Below are 18426 nucleotides of genomic sequence, written 5' to 3'. Positions count from 1 at the left end.
CTAGGGTCCCAATGTACACCTACCTATCTGAGTATAAACGTTATGAATGTTATACAAATGTTAGAGTAACCGTGTCCCAAACGCAAATTCCGGCTTTTGTCCCACAGGAGCCAAGCTCTAGGCTGTGTGACTCAGTGACGTCAAGGGTGAATATATCACGACTGGGGGAGACCAGCATTTGGGGCAGGATGATTCGTCCTGCACCCATCTGGTTGTCAAGGTGACATTGCGCCGGCCTTCACGGTCGTGGTCGAAGGGCGACCCTGCCCCGCTCCTATTGGGCACGCCTTTTTCTGCCTCTCCTTTCAGATTGGCTGAGAGGCGAGACCCATGCGTAGGAGCGACTAGCGATTGTTTGGCTCTCAACCCCGGCAGCCGATGTGGAACCAGCGCTCCACCAGCCAATCAGCGTGCGAGGTAAGTGTGGTGCGTGCGTGTGGTCGGGATCCTTCCGCAGCCGCCGCCTCCCAGCGCTCTGGGGCGCCAGCCGCAGGGTGCCAGCCGCAGGGTGAGAGCCGGCGGGGGCAGGCGGGAGGCCGGGGCAGGCGGGAGCCCGAGGGAACTGGCGGGGTGGGCCTGCCGGAGGCCGTGAGCACTCTCTCCTGCCGGGTGGAGGAGGAATGAACAGAGTTGGGCTGTATTATTAGAGCGGGCTTTGCCTCATTTGAAGGACTCACCGGGCAAATTCAAACTCTTGCTTAACATCCAAAAGAATTAAGGAACAAAAATACCCAAAGCATCATGAATACAAATAAATACAAATAAATAAAAGGACTCTAGTAAAAATAAAAGAAAGGTTTAAATTGCCCAAAATGTCCAAAACATCCTCAGTATAGACTTGCAGTATAGACGAGAGGGACAAATGCTGAACCCCTCCTCCCGTGGTCTTTAATCTTTCCATCAACACCTATTGAGCTGCTCCAGCGTGCTCCACCCCGTGGGAGTGGCTGGCGAACCAACCAGATGGGCAGGAATGAAGTGCTATTGATGAGCTTGCTGGAGGCTCACCAAGGACTTACTTTCAGATACTGATAAGGGCTATGGGTACAAACAGGGTCAGGGGTGGAGGATCTAGGTGTGATTTTGAATTGCACCCACACGCAATAAAATGGGGTGGGGGTTGTATTAGGATGGCCAGTAACCCGGGCTATGAAAGAATTCACAATGACAACAGAGAACACACTTGTATTTGCTTTCTAAGGGAGGAAAGTGGCTAGGCTCCAGAGAAATGCACCAGGCGGGAGGGGTTAGGGCTTTGAGCTTTCATTGGGCTGTAAAGGAGGAGGGGCTGCGGGGCGTGACAGTGGCGGGAGCAGACGAGATGCTTAGGCTGTTTTGAGTACGCTTGAGTTTGCTCAGGTGTTATCTGTAGGTGCAGGGTCCAGCTGTTGCGGCCTGGCTGGTCCTGTTTTGTACATTTTCCCAGCCTCTATACCTTCAGGGTGCTTCCAATAACTTTCTAGTCCTGAGGATAGACTCAGTCATGCTCTATAGGGTCACGTTATCTCTGGCAAAGAGCTCCTGAAAAAGGCACTTTTGTCTTTTTAGGGGGGAAGATTTCTCAAGGAGTAGCAGTATTCTAGAGGCCTTTTACTATGTGCATAGCCAGGAGTGGGGTGGGTATAGCATGAAAAAGGGAAGTGTGTGTATGAGTGAAAATGAGATTTTTTTTGCATCTTATTACACCCCCTAGCCCTTTCCTTTACTATATGGGCCAGATGAACACACAGGAGACTCTTTCTTTTTCATGATCCTTTTCAGGAAGCCTGTCTTCTGCAGAAAGAGGAGAAGGAAGCCAAATCAAGGTCGGGTATGGGGAGCCACCTCCTCTGAATGCCTGCCCAGAGCCTACAGTGGCAGGTATCAGTGAGCTGGAGGGAGAGTATGTTCACGTGGCACCTGCAGGAGAAAGGTCCCTGCTTTTGCAGAATTTCACTGTCAAGGGCAGGGGCAGAAGACAATGATCAGGAAAACTGTCTTGCCCTGCCAAGGAAAAAAAATGAAATGACGGGTCGAGTGCCTGGGCAGGCGGTGGGAGGAATGCTTAACAAGTTGGCTGGCCGGGGAAGGTCTGGTTAGAGGGGGTGACGCTTGACCTGATGACAAATGTCCGTGTGAGGTGATTCAAACAGAAATGGTCTGACACATCGAAAACAAGTTGCTGAAAGCCAATTGGTCAAATCATCAATTCACTGGATTTGCAGAATTGGTCCGACTGACCAATTCACCAAACACCAATCCTTGATGGCTTAATCTACTTGAATTAGAGTCAAAGAACCATACAGTCTTTTGATTTTTTTCCTTGACTATAAGGAAATGCGTTTCATGAATATATTTTTATTTAGTCGATTCAGGAACATCCAGCCAGAGGACCTTGGGTGTTACCCTGGAATGTCCCCCCCTTGGAATATCTGTCCCCGGCTTGTGAGCTGTGGTGTGCGGGAAGGGGTGCACTGCACCTGCCGTGGACTCAGTCACAGTCCCTGACCCACTCTAGGCTCTCCTGCCCGTCAAAAACACTTCACTGAGTGAGTGAGTCCCGGGCCAGACTGTGTGTGTGGAAGTCTTCCTTTCCAGGCGTCAGGACAGAGGAGGTTTGAAGCGGGAAGCGGCACCTTTGGGAGTCCCCACATGCGCGGTGGGCCTTTGCGTGTTTACTCCAGAGCTCCCTGCAGAGCATCTGCCGTGAAGTAAAACAATCCGTATTGTCAGCGGAGGTGTGAGGCCCTGCTTGTGTTTATTTTTTTAAATTGTGAGAAGTGTGCAAAAAGACTGGATATGGTATATGTGTCCAGTTTGTAAAATAATGTAAATGCACACCACGCACCTATCACCCAGTTTAATAGGGCACGGCCAGTACCTTGGAAGCCCCTCCCTAAACTCACCCCATTTTCTTCTCTTAGAAGAAACCAGTGCCCTGAAAGTGAAGTATTTTTTTTGCTTCTCTTTGTTTTTCTAACACGCATGTGTCCTTAAATGAGAGATCCCGGGTTTTGCCCACTTCTGACCTCGCCGTGAAAGGAAGCCGACCCACGCGGGCTGTGTCTGCGTCCTGGTGTCTGCTCCCACTCAGCGTTGCGGTGTGGAGACTCTTTTCACTGCTGCACAGTGTTCCACCGGGTGACTCCCCGCTGTTTGCCTGTCCCCTCTTCTGCTGAAGATGCTGGGTTAGAGGGCCGCATTCTCTCCTTGGCTTTGTCCTTGGGGCTGGAGAGGAGGTGGGGAGCTTGAACTCTGAGATGTCACTCCAGGCACTTTGGGGCCCTCGGTAACTGGCGCAGATGCCATCGCCACAGGCCTGTGGGTGGACAGGCAGGGTTGCCGCGACCATCGCAGGAAGACCAGGAAAGAAACCCTCAAACGCCCTTTGGCCTGATGCCCTCAGGGAACTTGGCTGGGTGTCTGGTTGGAATCACACCCTCTGGATGGGCCTGGAGAGCCTGCTGTGTGAATGGCAGCCAGCATCTTGCCCATCTGGTCTTCTCCCCTTTCCTGTGGTCCACTTTATTACTCCTTTCGTTCTGACTTGGGGAGAATCAATTTAATGCTAGAATTTGTTCTTCTCCCATCTGGGCTCCAGGGCTGCTTATCTAACCCAGCAGCGTGTCCTCTTGGCTCTGCTTTCCAAAGCATCTCTGTGCACCTGTCGATATTTACAGAACCATCCATGCGTCCATCCGTCACCCACCCCAATTATCACCCCCACCTTTCCACCCCAGTCCGCGCCACTATGACACCCCACGGGCGCTTTTGCAAACCCCCCCAACAGGTCCCCTGATTGTGTCCCACCCACCCCAACCCAACCCCATGCTTTTGAAATCTAAGTCACATCACACCCCACTCAAAACTTTCCAAATGGCTTGTAATTACACCTTGAATAAAATCGAATATCTTTACCTGTGGCCTCCCAAGGCCCCATACGGCCGGTAGCATTCGGCTGTGCCAGTACACCTCAGGGCCTTGGCACTTGCTATGCCTCTGTCTGGAAGGTTCTTCCCAGAGATCAGCACTGGGCTGGGTGCTTCACCTCGTATGGGTGGAGAGTCCTCAGTTCTTGTACCCCCTGGCCTGGGGAACCCCGAGACACAGAAGCTGATTCAGGGGCCCTGGCTGGGGTGTCTGACCTTCCCTAGTCATTACTAATAGCCTCACATCTCAGAGCAGGGGGTCTAGGCCACCCCAGAGGGTGGTGGCTGTGCTAAAAGGAAGAGAATCCCCTGGGGGGAGCGCAAGGAAAATGTCCTTTGGTGATTGCTTCAGTTACAATGCCTTTGGCAGCAGTTACAACAGCTCAGCAGCGAGCGGCTTAAGCCAGGATGGCAGTTTCTGTTCCTTCAGCCACAGGCCCAGGGCCAGTCACGGGCTTGCGCTGGTGGCTCAGCAGAGGGGCTCGGCTTTCCCCTCTTCTGCCCCAACACACTCTGTTTATGGGCTTTCTGCAGCGTTGTTTCTGGGGGTCATGAGATGTCTGTCACAGCTGCCTGCAAAGGGACCTGGCTTATTAGAGGAAAACTGGTCCAGAGGCCCCCCATTACACTCTCCTTCCTTCTCATTGGCTAGAATTCGGTCTCATGAGGCCCCTGGGCCAATCACTGACAAAGGAGAAAAAGGAGTGCTGTGATTGGCTTAGACTGGTGGGCCTTTAAATTGGGGCATATTGATCCCTGAAGGTATACAAAGAATTTCCAAGGGGTATGGGCGTCCAGATGCTTTTAATGCACTCAATTTACAGATCCTCAACCTCATACGTCCTCGGCCCTTACAATTATGAGGGAAATGATGTGCATGCTCGTTGTCCTTCACCACTTAATGGCAGCAGAGGCTGACTGGGAACTCACCCCGGTTCCGGACTGTCACCCTTGCCCCGGGTGTAATCAGCAACCCGACCCCAAAGCCTCCTTTAATAACTACCCGCCATTCGCTCAGCTTTCTCTGGCTTGGACATGTTTTCCAAGAGGAAAGTTTGGCTTGGGTTGAAATGTTCTAATTTTGGAACGACCAAAGTAGTGGCATTTACTGACACTGATTCTTGTAACTAAAAATGTAGGATTTTCCAGTACTTAAAATTTTTTCTAGATACATTAAGGAACACTGAAGAATACATTTTAAAATGCAATTTCTTTCCGAGTTGGTGTGCATTAATCAATAAGATGAATAAAATGTATTTTATTTAATCACATCGGGGCGTACTCATTCCAATGACAGCAAAGCCTCATCTCATTTTATTATCAAATGCTCAGTTAAACAAATGGCCACGTAAGCCTACGAGGAAACTTTCTAGAAGTCAGGTGAGGACACAATCCCTAGGGTTGGCACCACCCTCCCAGGAGACACCCCGAAGGTGGCACGCTGGCATTCTCAGCAGGGGCAGGCAGGCCAGACGTCCACCAGCTTATTTTCCAGCCTCTCCCGGAGACAGAAACTTCGTTTTTCCCCCAGCCGTGCCAGCGTTGTGACATCTGTTTCTAGGTGCACAGAGAGTAAGGCGCTTTGTGAAGAGAACGAGAGTCACACTGTCAGAAGCTGTGAACTCTCCGGAGATAACCCCGGTTTCTCCCTGTTCTGGGGCTGCCACGCCTCCTCCAGACTACCCCTGTGGATCTTTCTGGGGCAACTCCTTGCTATTTCCAAACACCCAGGCCCTGCCCATGAAACAGCTTTCAACATACTCCAGAGGACTCAACCTGTTCACACAATTTGCTGTATTGGTTAATGGTCAACTGAACAGTGAGGACTTTGAAACGTGGAAAATGTAGCTTAACGCACGCCCCGGTGGGAGGAAGAGAAAGAAACATGGGTGGGCTTATCCATGGAGGGGCGGGCAGGGCAAATTCCAAGGAATGACGAGCTCTGAGGAAAGTGTCCATGTCCTCGGCCTGGCAAATTTCTACCCTCTTTTTGAAAAGTTCCAAAGCACCTGCAGTGTGATGGGGACGCACAGGTCAGGAGTGTGGCGGGTGCAGGGTGTCCATGTGAATCCTTTACCAAAAACAAGCAACAGGGACAGGCGCAAGCCAGGATTGCAGTTAACCAAGGGGGGTGACGCAACGTTCTTGGAAAAGCAGGGCCCTTCCAGTTCCCTTCCTATTTTCAGCGGGAAGAACTTTCTTGAATCTGTTCCTCTTCGCCTCCCCCCACACTGTGATCTTGTTAGGAAGGATGGGGGTAGCAAGGTGGGGCCGGGAAAAGCACCTCTGCAGACTTGTGTGTGTCTGGGGGCGTGTGCAGGGTGTGGTGACAAAGCACCCAGTTCCTTCACTGACCTCACCTTCTCTCCCTGGGGTCCCCCGGGCCTGGTTGAAGGGCCAAAGGGATTAAGGATGAATCAAGTGGCTGTCGGGTGTATAAACCCAACTGACAGGCCTAGGTAGGCCTAGCAGGAATGGAGAATCACCAGGCCAGACAACCGTACCGTGGGAAACTGTAGCCTGGGGAAATGCCTGCCCGGGAAACTGCCTGTCGACCCCACCCAGGACAGACAGACGCTCAACTAAGATTGGGTTCTGGGGTCGGCCTGTCCGGCATAACACGATGCAGCTTTAACTTGAGCCTGACAAGATGTGTCAAGAACAATGGCCAGCAGAAACAGCACCCAGCAACCAGCTTTAGCCAATCAGACTCTGACACCTCAACTACTTACCCTTCGCGGGGGGTTTGTGCTTAAAAACCCTGCCCTAAGAACAACTGAGCGAGTCCTAACCTCCCTTGGTTGGCTCCACTTTCCCCCATGAGCCCTAACCTCCCTTGGTTGGCTCCCCAACCTCCCCTGATTGGCCCCACTTTCCCCCATGAGACCTAACCTCCCTTGGTTGGCTCCACTTTCCCCCATGAGTCCTAACCTCCCTTGGTTGGCTCCCCAACCTCCCTTGGTTGGCCCCACTTTCTCCACTTTCCCCCACAAGTCCCAGCCTCCCTAGGTTGGCTCCACTTTCCCTCTTACTCCCCGCTAATAAATCCTGCTCCTTAGCTTGCTGCATCCGTCTGGTTTCTTGAGCGACTCCAACCTAACACCAACCCTCCCTGGTTCCATGAGAACTGGCCAATCCGGTGGTCAGACTGCAGACTTCTGTGCCCCCTGAGGACTGGGTTCATTCTTTACACACAGGAACTCCGTAGCCTAGTCTGCAGCAGGTTCACATGAGCTGTTTCTGAATGAATGAATGAATGAATGAATGAACACACCTGAGAGCCCTGTTGTGAACCGGTGTGACAAGGATTCTGCTCCTCTGGAACTTGCATTCTGGAGTTGAAGGGATGAACCTTCACAAAGGTGTTAACTTGGAGACAAAGGGCTAGCCCCTGGCCCTAGGGCGGGGAGGTCAGCGGATGGGGCTATTCTGGAAGCCATGTTTATACAGTAAGCACCCTGTTTCAAGTGAGAATCTGTGCTTATTTGTGGTGACTGGGAGATGCAAACTGTTTCAGGGGTGGAGGGGGGAGGTGGCTCCATAAAACTTCAAGACTACAAAATACTGCACTTGGGGGGAAGCTGGTGGGGTCGCTGGGAGAATGAATTACCACAGGAATTTAGGGATGGTTCCTAGCTCTGGGCACCAAGGTACTGTAGGAGTACCATCAGTAAACAGCTACAATCAGAGCCCGTTCCTTCCAATTCTCATTGCGCTGGGGGGCAGGGGGCGGGGGAGTCAGCTCACCCCTGTCACCTTCTCAATGGGATCTTCCCTGCCACCTCTACTTAAATGGAAACCTCTCACATTACCTACCCTTCCCCCTGTTTTCTTTCTTTCCATGCGAACAGTATTCTACGCATTACCGTACTATGTATATCATGCTCACTGGTATACTGTGTATGGCCCCGTGAGCATTACCCTGTGTACGACATACATGTGATGTATTTATTTGTTCATGGTCTGTCTCTCCTCCTTCCCACACCTGCCCCTCTCTCCTTACGTGCTGCAGGGCTTTGCTTTGTTCACGGCCGAATCCTCAAAGCCCCAGCAGTGCCCGGTACCCAGCAGGCGCTCAGTCAAGACCCGCAGCTAGGCAAAAATCAAGAGTGAATCTAGGAACACTTGATGGAACCAGCGGCTCTGGCTTCCGGGGCAGCTTCAGTCCCCAACGCGCCTGCGCCGCCCCTACCGCCGCGGGAGAGGACGTCGGAGTCCCGGCCGCGCTGCGCTCGGCGTCTTGCACTCCTTTGCGAGCGCGCTCGCGGAGGGTTACACGCGACGGCGGCAGCGTACTGAAAGGGCGGAGACATCCGTGGGCGTGGACATTGGTGGGCCGGGGCCTCGTGGGCGGGGCTCTCCGCGTGTCTTATTGGGGGCGGCCGTGGCTGGTTCATTTGCGCTCTTCGCGGCGTGTGCAGCCACCTGCCATCCTTCGACACTAGCTCTCGCCGCGCCCCGGACCCCGCCGCGACCCCGCCGCAGCCATGTCCAAGGAGCCGCGGGCGGGGCGGGAAGAGATCCTGGAGGGCCAGGTGATGTGGGAGCCGGACAGCAAGAAGATCACGCTGATGGACCGCTTCCGGGCGGCCGTGGGCGCTGCCTGCGGCCTGGCGCTCGGTGAGTGAGCGTGGCTGCTAGGGGGCTCCCGGGCCACCTCCCTCGGGATCCGAGGGGCCTACCTGGTGGAGGGGCTTGCCTCCTGTGACCCTGGCGCCCCCTTTTCTTGGACGTTGCTCTCGCGGCCTCTCCTAGTTGTTGGAAGGGCCTCGCGATGTTTCCCTCTTTTGCGGTTGGAGGAGCCGCTGGACTTGTGTCCCGCCCCAGGGAGTGGGGTGCCTCGGATTATGGGGATTTGTCTCCTTGCCTGTGCGGGGCATCACCTCCCCGCTTTCAGAGTGCTGGACTTCTGACTGCAGCATCTCCCTGCTCGTGGGGCATCCTCTTCTGGGAGAGCCCCCCCACTGCACCTAGTTGTCCCTTGCTCACGGGGTTCCTACTTGCTAGGTAAGGTGCTCCCTGGGGTCTTGCACTCCAGCCCGGTACTTCCTCCTGGACACGCTCTACTGCCCCGCAGCCCCTCCCTTCTGTTTGTGGGGGTCGCAACTCCGTGCTGTTTCTTGTTAAGAGCCCCCCACCCCTCCCTGGGCTGATCCTGCTAGAAGGCCAGTGTGTTATTTCAGGGCACCAGAGAGAAGGATGGTCAGGTGGCACCGTGCCTTCGGGGTTGCCCCTCCCTCATGCTCACCTTCCCAGGCGCAAGCACACCTGGAGGGTCCCTCCTTCCAGCCACCACTTGGCCTGGGGCCACCAGGCTGGGTATCGGCAGGGCAGAGAAGGACCCCTGTTTCTGAGAGGCGCTTGCATGTGCTTACCCCCAGCTCTTGCTGGCTTGTCCCCCTACCTGCTTCTGGGGTTTTCAACTCATCGTGGCTTTTTCTCCCTTCTTGCCCCCTCAGCTGCCTGCAGTGACTCCTGTGATTCTGTTGGTGGCATCTCTTTCCTCAGTCAGCCTCACAGAAGTGGTGACCTGTCATCTGGCTTGCACAGGGTGTCCACCCCAGCCACACTGGCTTCTTCCATTCCCCCTCCACCCCAGTGCTGGCACCTCTCCTGGGGCCATGGTTTTCTCTTCCTGGAACATTGGTTGGTCTTCCTGCTTCCTGCCTTCCCTCCCTTCTTCCGTGCACCCTGCTTGTCTTGCCAGAGCAGGCTGGGAGCATGGGTCTGACTGTCACTCCTTGGCTCCGAGGCTCTCAACGGCTCCTTGTTGACCATGAATTGCGAACGGTGCAGCTGGCAGCTTCCACCCAGCCACTTCCCTTGGCTCCTGTGGCCCCATGCCTCTCCCTCCTGCCTGCTCACCAGAGACTGTGCAGCTGGAGGCAAATGGGTCTTGTTACTCTTGGGGCCTTTGAGGCAGTAGCTGAGAGCTTTACGAAATCATTTCACTCATGGGCAGCCCTGTCAGACGGGTGAGACCAAGCTGTAATTTGGCAGCCTGGGTTTGAACTGGCTCTACCACTTGCTAGCTGTGTGGTCAGGTGGAAGTCTCTGGATCGCCCCAAGCCTCTGTTTCCTCATCTATAAAATGGGCCATCTGTGTCACAGGGTGGGCGCGAGGTTGCAGGAGGTGGCCTGGAGGCCCGTGGGCCACACTGGACCTGCAGACTTAGTTCAGTGGCTCCCATGCTGGGAGACCACGTAGGAAAAGCATGATTTCCAACTTCTTTGGAAAAGCCAACAGCCTGTGATACTGGCTCTGCGTGCCCACGTGACGGCCATCAGCTGCAGGAGCCGCACCTGGCTCCTTCCTAGGTGTGGGGGGAGTTTAGAGCTTGGTTTTGGCTTTTTCTCTTCTTTGGCTTTTCCCCACAGGCCCGGCCCTGGAGGCTGGGGCTCCGCTTTGAGACCCAGCCCAGAGGCCGTCTTCTCTTTGCCTGGTTTCTTCTCTCCTCTGCGCTCCACATGCGTGTGACTTGGACTTGCAGCCTGCCTTGCCTTTTCACTTCTTCGTGAGCGTTCCTGTTGCCTGAAGCCAGCACCCTTGCACTTGTCCCTTTTGCGCCCCCAGCAGTGGCTGTGTGCAGCAGGTGTGTGGTGCTGAGCCGTGCTGTTGACCAGGCTCACAGATAGAGTAAGGACACATCCTCCAGGGTCGCCTCAGCCTTGCTCCTGCCTTGAGGGTGGCTGGCGGGGCAGGGTCCCCAGCCTGGCCGCCTCTCCACCAGCCCGTGTTTTCAGACGCACTGTCCCTGCGACATTTCTCCCCCTGCAGTTCAGGACGGGCAGATCCTTGGTGGAGTTACAGAATCTCGCTCCTGCCACCAGGGCTATTGGTTGGTCGGTTCTGGCCACCGCTCCTAGGAGAGCCCACCTGGGACCCCCGCACGCCCAGGCGGACCCGCTCAGGAGTGGCCAGCATGTGTGCATGGGACGCGAGGCTCTTTGTCGAGGCCCCAGGGGACATGCTGCATGTGCCACCCTCTGATTAGGGGAGCGACACTGCTTTGGAGCACGTGCTCTTTGAAGGACTGTGCCACGCACCTCTCCGAACACCGCCAGCTGCAGGCTAGAAGCTGGGGAGTGCCAGCCTGTGGGAGGCTGTGTCCCCGTTCTCCACAGCTCGAGTGTAGCTGCGGGGGGGAAAGCGCACGCAAAAATAGCCACGCTGCAGGGTGTCAGCCGTAGGGGCAGCGCTGGCCACCCTCTGGCACCTCATCTGCCCTGGGTCTCTCCGAGTGCTGCTTTGCAGGGCCCACTGAGTCTGGGGCTGAGATTTGAGGGTGGGGGGAGGAAGAAGGGGGTGGAAGGAAAGCAGGGCTTGCAAACTTGGACGCCTGCAGGGCCTGGGCGGGTGACAGGTGTTCAGGATAGTTCCTGTTAGGTGAGCACGTTTTGTGTGCCCGGCCCCTTTCGGGCACTTTGCATGTTAACTAACCCAGTCCTCAATACCTGGCCAGCCCGTGCTGGTTTTACACCATTCCCAGCTGAGGGAACGGGAGCTCAGCCTCAGTTGAGGTCTTGCAGCTGTGAGTGCAGGAGCTGTAGCCTGTTTCGTCGGGAACCAGGGCTCTCAGCTACTGTATTAGGTTGCCTTCCACGTGGGGGTTAAGGGCCAGGCGGGGCAGCTGGGACCTCACCCTAGCTGATCATCTCTGGGCGTGAGCGTGTATGACTTATCTGTTGCATGTAACAAATCATCCTGAAACAGAGCGGCTAGTATCCCTCAGCTTCTGTGGCTCAGGCGTCTGGGAGGGGCTCAGGCTCTGCGTCCCTGGAGGCTGCTGTCATCTGTGGGCTTGATGAAGGTTGGAGGGGTGAGTGGCAGTGGGTCAGTGCAGGTTGTGGGGCAGGAGTGCCACCTAGGACTGTCTGTGTTTCCCCCACACGGTCACCGGCTCCCCAAAGAGCAAGCAATCCAAGAGAGCGAGGTGGGAGCCGCAGTGTCTTTTATGACCCAGCCTCAGGAGGCCCGCCCACCCATTTCCTGAACATCCTGTTGGTTACACAGGTGAGCCCTGCTCGGTGTGGGAAGGGATGGCGCAGGGACCTGAAGTCCAGGAGCTGAGAATCTCTGGCCAGCCACCCCAGCCAGGGACTCTGTTTTCTCACGAGAAGCCAGGAACCCCGAGTTTCCTTTGTAAGCTGTGGTTTTCATATTGGCAGCGAGTTCAGGCTCTTTAGGAACATGCGGGACGGAGCCCCAACGGTGCCCGGGGCTGGCCCTCTGAGCTCCCTGGTAGCAGCCTCTGAGTGGAGGCAGGGGTGCGAGCGGAAGCCTGAGGAATCGTATTTGGCGACTTGGCTGAGTTGTTGCCGGGGGAAACAGCCTGCACGGAGTCCCCCCACTGCTCCACTCCCCCCTCGGGTCCTCGTGCTGTTGAGGTGCTGTTGTGTCCCCCTGATGGGCAGGCTGGTGGTGTCACACTTTGTGAGGGGCTCTTGAGATCGTCGCTGGGGGCCTGGATTTCCAGCCTCTGGTCCCTCTCTTGTGTCACTTAGGAGGGTTGCTGCTGCTGGAGCTCTTCAGTTTCTGAGGACCAAGGTGACTTTAAAAAACAAACGAACAGCAAGACCGGGAGAGGGAGGAGCATGGGAAGGCCCCTCTCCCATGGCCACCTGGGCCAGGCCCGCCTCCTTCTTGCCCGAGAACCTGGCACTTCCACGCACTCCACACCCCGTCTCCACGTCTCAGCTTTTCACACACGATCACATGACCTGTCTCACACCCCGCTCCTGCAAAGTGACCGGGAGCGCCCACAATGGCTGACGCGTCGCTCTGCCAAGCTCCGCCCTCAGTGATGTGCGTGGCGTGACTCCTTCAGCCCTCACGGTGGCCCTGTGATGAGCACTGTTAGCTTCCTTCCATGGCGGAGGAGGCTGAGGCCCAGAGATGCTCCCATACTGACTCATGGGAGCACCCCCGTCTGAGGGGCTGGGAGCCTGCGGTCTGGTCTCCCAGCCACGTGCTCTGTCCGTCCTCGCCACGGTCCTTCAAAGGAGGCGCCATTACCCCATTTTACAGACGGGGGTGCTGAGGCTCAGAGAGGTGCAGCCCCAGCCCGAGGTCACTGTCTAGTAAGTGGCAGCGCTGAGACCCGGATGCAGGTCACCCCGCCTGGCCCTGACGTGCAGGGTTGAGTCTGCACGATTGTAGAAGGATCCGTGGCCTTCCCCAGCCAATTTCAAGGTGACACGTGAGGGAAACTGAGTCCCACGGGAGCAAAATGGCCTGCCTGAGGTCTCCAAGCACGATGGCTAGAGTCAGGACTGCCCCTAGCTTGGCAGACATGCTGTCCCTGGCGTTTTTCCCTGCACGCCTGGTTGGCCCCCTCTGTGGCCCCCGGGGGCGGAGCGGACGGGGAGGGGCTGGGTCAGGTTCCCTCGTGGGTGCTGAGGATGTGTAGACGTCACTTCTGTGGGCCAGTTTCCCGTTGTTGCTTAAGCTCCGAGCCCTGAGGACGCTGTCCCCTGAGGTCGGCTGTGTGACCTCTGGGTTGATTCCACTTGCCCCGGTGGCAGCCCCGCTTGCCCAGCGCTCTTTCTCTGGGCCCCCTCCCAGGGTCTGCCCCTGTGTCCAGCATCATGAGGGCCAGTTACTGCAGCGCAGTGAGACGTGACGTGACAGTGCCAAAGGGCCGGTCCTTGTGTCCCTCCCTCTGTGCCCTCTGCTCCCAGGGTTGGGACAGCGAGGGCGGGTCAATCTGCGGTCGGCCAAGGACAGTGACATGGTCCGGCTCAGCCACTGGCTGAGGCTCCGCACAGCCTGTTGGCCGTCCTCCTGCTGTTACTGTGTGACCGTGTGCCAGGCACCAGCCGTGAAAGTCTGTCCTGCGGAGGCGGACGAGGCCCGAGGGGCAGACTTTCGGCAGGTCGCAGGGTCAGAGCCTGGCGTGAAGAGGCCACATACACCGAGCACGGGGTCACAGCGGGGGACGTGTTTACTCGCACACGAGCTCTCTGGGGACAGATCTCCGCGACTGGGGACGTCTGGGCCAGCAAAGTTATGTTCACCATGTGGCCCTCTCTACTTGAGTAATTTTGAATCATGTGACTGGATTGCTTACTCAAAAATCAAAATAAATAGATAACCTTCCCTTTCCCCCAACACTGCGCTCGAGTGAGAGGGCCTCAGCAAGCTTCCGGTTTGAACCTCAGGGTGTCCCGAGTCTGTCCGGCGCAGGGGTGGCAAACCCTTCGCACAGTCTGACCTCGTCCAGGGCCCGCTCTCGGCCTTGTGTGCACATACTCACTGAAGCCTCCCAGTAGCCCTGCGGGGCATGTCGTTTATCACCCCCATTTGACAGATGGGGAAACTGAGGCACGGCGCGGGCTGACGTAGCTTGCCCGAGGTCGCAGGGCACATAAATGGCCAAGCCTGGGTTGGAGCCCAGGCCCCGCGGCTCCTGGGTCCTGTTCTAGGCCCGCTGGTCCAGACGCGAAGTCGCCACCTCACGGCTTTTGCTCCCCCTTGGGACGGGCAGTGGCGGGTTGGCAGCACTGGGACCTCGGACCCCCGACCCGACATTTCTCAGCAGGTGCCTGTGAGCCGCTCAGCACACCCACGATTCCTGGGGGTGTCCGCCCGACTGCCAGGCCTCTGCGTCTGTCCCGCTGAGACTCACTGCACTCTGCGCCCTTTTGTTTTGTTTCTAGAAAATTACCACGACCTCTACCAGTGGTCGGTTGAGTCGTATTCAGACTTCTGGGCAGAATTCTGGAAATTCAGTGGGATCGTCTCTTCGCGCATGTACGACCAGGTAAGCGGGCAGCTCATTCCGTGTTGTCTTTTCCTGGCTGCGTTCCGAAATGAAGCGTTAATGTCTGGGAACCCCACATCGTTTCCTCTAAAACCTCTCGTCAGTGGCTCGGGCCGGGGTCACGAACCCCACGCCGGCGCTGGCCCCTCCGATGTGTCCGGGGCGCTTGACCACTCTCAGCAGCTGGGCATCGTTTTATGTTTATTAAAAAGCCGTAAAATGGCAGTAAAATACACAAAACATAAAATTTATCATCTTAACCACTTTCAAGTGTGCAGTTCGACGACATTACAGTGAGTGTATTCATGTTGTTGGGTTTTAAACTATCCGTAGTTTCATTATTTTAGCCTGGATTTTAGAGATTTCTTTTCAAGTCCTTGGGCCAGAAATTAGTACATAACTGGGGAAAGGAAGTCCTGTTATTCAAAGTGTAATTTATTGTGTGGTTTTTTAAAAAGATTTTATTTACTTATTTCTAGAGGGGAAGGGAGGGAGAGAACATCTATGTGTAGTTGCCTCTCGTGCGCCCCCTACTGGAGACCAGGCCTGCAGCCCAGGAGTGCGCCCTGACTGGGGGTCAACCAGCGACCTTTTGGTTCTCAGGCTGGCCCTCAATCCACTGAGCCGCACCAGCCAGGCCTGCCTTATTTCCTTTCTGTCTTCAGCATCTCTCCTGAATTAGGTGCTTAGTAAATACTTGTTGAAAAGTAAACTAGAGGGGATGGGGCTTCCCCTTGGCACTTGTGTTTCAAGCTTTATTGGGGAATGGTGGGCGGACAGGGGTGTATGTACCCCCAGTGTACGACGGGATGATTCGATGCGTGTGCACATTGTGGAATGAGCGCGTCCGTCACCTCACACCGTTGAGACTTGCCTTTTCTTGCGGTGAGAATGCTTACGCCTGCCCTCCTAGCTTTCAGGTGTGCGGTGCCACCAGTGACCAGAGGGCGCTGCCGTGCACTGAGGCCAGATCGGTGTTCAGTCTGTGAAAGAATGGAGGACGCACTGGGCTTCCCGGTCGGAGGGGCCGCCGTTACTTCCTCACCGTGTCCGTCTCACATGTGGCTGTGTCTTGGCTTGCCGTCCTCTCTCCAGGTGGTGGACACATCCAAAGGGGTCGCCGACATCCCCGAGTGGTTCAAGGGCAGTCGTCTGAACTACGCGGAAAACCTCCTGCGGCACAAAGAGAACGACAAAGTCGCCCTCTACGTTGCCAGTGAGTCCTGGTGGCCGCGCCGACTTCCCGCTTTCCTCTCCCGGGGCTCCGGGCCGCGTGCGCGTCGCAAGGCGCCCGAGCATCCAGAAACTGCCCGTGACTTTCAGGCAGCATCTCAGCACCTCTCACTCTCTTTGATTTTGGTGAAAAACATGGCACGTTAAATTTTTTCAACTATTTCTGCTCACCACTCAGTGGTGTTAGGTGCACTCAGTCTGCCGTGTGGGAGACCTCTAGACGCTTTCGTCTGGCCACAGTGAAACTGTGCCCGTGAAGGACTGACCCTGCTCACCGACCCCCACGAACCTCACTGGCACACGGAGCCACCGGGCATTTCTGGGACCCTGAAGAGCTCGAATGCCCGGGCCCCCCTTGTCTTCCCTCCTGGCCCTGTACACGTGGGGGCACTTCCACCCACTGCCTCAGGCCCTGCGGGGGGCCTGGTGTCCCCCCGCCCCAGCGACAGGGGAAGGTCACACGTGAATCTTGAACAAGCAAAACACAAAATACACCTAAAAACAGCAACACACCCGCTTGCTAGCCAGGCAGTGTGGTAACGGGGTCAGCCACGTCTGTGTCCAGCCTCTCACCCCGTGCCCACTCTCCTCCCCACCCTGCCCTGCCGAGCCCTCCTTTTAAATAGTGGAGCCTCTTCCCATGACGAGCTCTCCCCCTCCTCATATCTGCAATGGGACCAGGTCCCCTCAAGCCAGGGATCAAACTGAGATTACACGTGGGTGCCTTTCTTGAGCAGGGTCCTACCCCGGCTGATTGTTGGTTGGGGACCAGAACATGCCTGTTTCATTTTCTGCATGCTCCTGGCTGTGGGCAGGGGCTCCAGGTTCCGCCCTGGCTCAGGCAGCCCCTCCCAGCCGGGCTCACCCCTCCTGCACAAACTCCGCTGGGACAGGAGGTGACGCTGAAACGAGCCTGCACCCCTCTCTCTCTTTCAGGGGAAGATAAAGAAGAGATTGGGAAGGTGACTTTTGAAGAGTTGCGGCAAAAAGTGGCTCTGTTTGCAGCAGCAATGAGGAAAATGGGTGTGAAAGTAGGAGACCGTGTCGTTGGTAAGCACTTTGGGCACTTGTCACGGTTTGAGGGAAGAGACTGAGGCGGAGGGGATGGCTTGGGAGGTGGGGGCAACTTCGGAGGGAGGCTGGGGTCACGTCATTACATTCAGTGGTGCCTGCGCAGCAGAAATAGACAAGGAAGGCGGATGGCTGAAAGTGTGGCCTCTTTAGCAGCCTCTGAGGGCACCCGGGCTCCCGGGGGCCATGTGACCCGTGTCAGTGCCTGAGCCCTGACTTTGTTCATCTGTCCCTGGGACGGCAGAGAGGCCGGAGTGGCTGCTTGTTGAGCATCTTTTCTCGGCAGAGAAGTTCTGCCTGCTCAGCCCTGGCCATCCCCCAGCGCCCAAAGTGGGGCCGTTGGCAGTGACAGCCAGGGCTTCCAGGGACGGTTTCCAGGCCAGGGTGGGGCTGAGGTTCTGAGTGCATTTTGCTGTGCTGCTGAGGTCGGAGGTAAGTTCCCAGGATCAGAAATCAGATTTTGTTCTGAAGCCAAAGATCTCGGCAGGAGACTAACCGTTTCTGTTGTGCATTTGAGATTCAGCAAGCTTTCCACGTGGAGGTGGGAGAGAGCCAGGTGGGGGCCTGGTTGCACGACAGTTAGTTAATGTGCTGTTTGCTTTAGAGGGAGGGTCCGAAAGGTAGTCAGCTGTTAGAGGGTGGAGCCCGAAAGGGGGCATCGCTAAGGTGCGCTCTCACCTGGATGCGCAGAACGGTGGAGGGGCTCGCCTGAGGCATAGGGCAGCCTGGCAGTGAAGAGGCCTGTGCCTGGGGGTGACTGCCCGCCCTGGCCTGCCCGATGGGGAATTCATGGTCAGCCCACTTCCACAGAGCCTCCTTTCCTTCCCTCCTGCCCCTGTCCCACTCAGAGTGTCCCTCTGCCCCTCTGTGGGGCGCCGTGACATCCCCGACCCCCAGTTGTGCCGCCGACCATTGTTGTAACAGCATGGCCCCTGTCTGTCTGTGCTGGCGAATGTTTGAGTGTTGGCCCCTCTGCTGAGCCCTGAAGCCCCGAGGCCAGGTGCCAGGTCTGGCCAGCTCAGCGCCATCCCACAGCAGCGTGGTCGCACCGGCGTGCTGCCAGGCGGGGCCTCATTGAAATAGAACCCACACACTATGCTACCCGGCCGTAGGAAGTGCATGAGTCCGTGGCTTTTAGGCTACTCAGAGTTGTGGAGACCTCACCACAGTCAATTCTGGAACCTTCTCCTCACCCCCAGCCCGTGGGCAGCACTGTGGATCTGTCTGTTGTGGACATTCTGAGTAAACGGGGTCACACACTGTGCGGTGCCGGGGCCCAGCCTCCTTCACACACTGCCAGAGTTGGTGCAGTTGTCACCTGCCAGCAGTTTGTTCCTTCTCTGGTCCCGCCATCTCCCCCCGCACAGACAGACCCTGTTGTGTTTGTCCGTCACCCACTGGTGGGCGCTGGGTGGAGTGGGGCTTTGGATCCACTGATGCTAAGGTTTGGG

The 18426-nt window shown here is 56.3% G+C and overlaps 1 protein-coding gene and 1 long non-coding RNA gene across 5 annotated transcripts in view; one reads left to right on the top strand and one right to left on the bottom strand.

The window, feature by feature from the left end:
- Positions 1-4912: 4912 nt before the first annotated feature.
- Positions 4913-8180, bottom strand: LOC123480387 (uncharacterized). Of its 2 annotated transcripts, none has more exons than XR_006656378.2 (3): positions 7912-8180; positions 7183-7366; positions 4913-5488 (listed from the first exon to the last, which is right to left on the bottom strand). It is a non-coding gene; the product is annotated as an uncharacterized lncRNA (long non-coding RNA). The 2 variants fall into 2 exon arrangements; XR_008427251.1 differs by having other exon boundaries at positions 7183-7305.
- A 94-nt stretch (positions 8181-8274) lies between these two features.
- AACS (acetoacetyl-CoA synthetase) overlaps positions 8275-18426 on the top strand; it is a 30695-nt gene continuing 20543 nt past the window's right edge. The window contains exons 1-4 of one of the 3 annotated variants that reach the window (XM_053927662.2): positions 8275-8528; positions 14568-14671; positions 15767-15887; positions 16841-16954. In XM_053927662.2, the coding sequence (XP_053783637.1) occupies positions 8396-8528; positions 14568-14671; positions 15767-15887; positions 16841-16954 (472 nt within the window). In that variant the 5' untranslated portion in view covers positions 8275-8395. The remainder of the gene's footprint in view (positions 8529-14567; positions 14672-15766; positions 15888-16840; positions 16955-18426) is intronic. The other 2 variants (XM_024566898.3, XM_024566897.4) reach the window with 2 other exon arrangements.

Source organism: Desmodus rotundus, chromosome 7 (genome assembly GCF_022682495.2).
Source record: "Desmodus rotundus isolate HL8 chromosome 7, HLdesRot8A.1, whole genome shotgun sequence".
In the NCBI taxonomy this organism is placed as follows: Eukaryota; Metazoa; Chordata; class Mammalia; order Chiroptera; family Phyllostomidae; genus Desmodus; species Desmodus rotundus.
The sequence above is the reverse complement of the archived record's forward strand: the minus strand, read 5'-3'. Positions and strand labels throughout refer to the sequence as shown.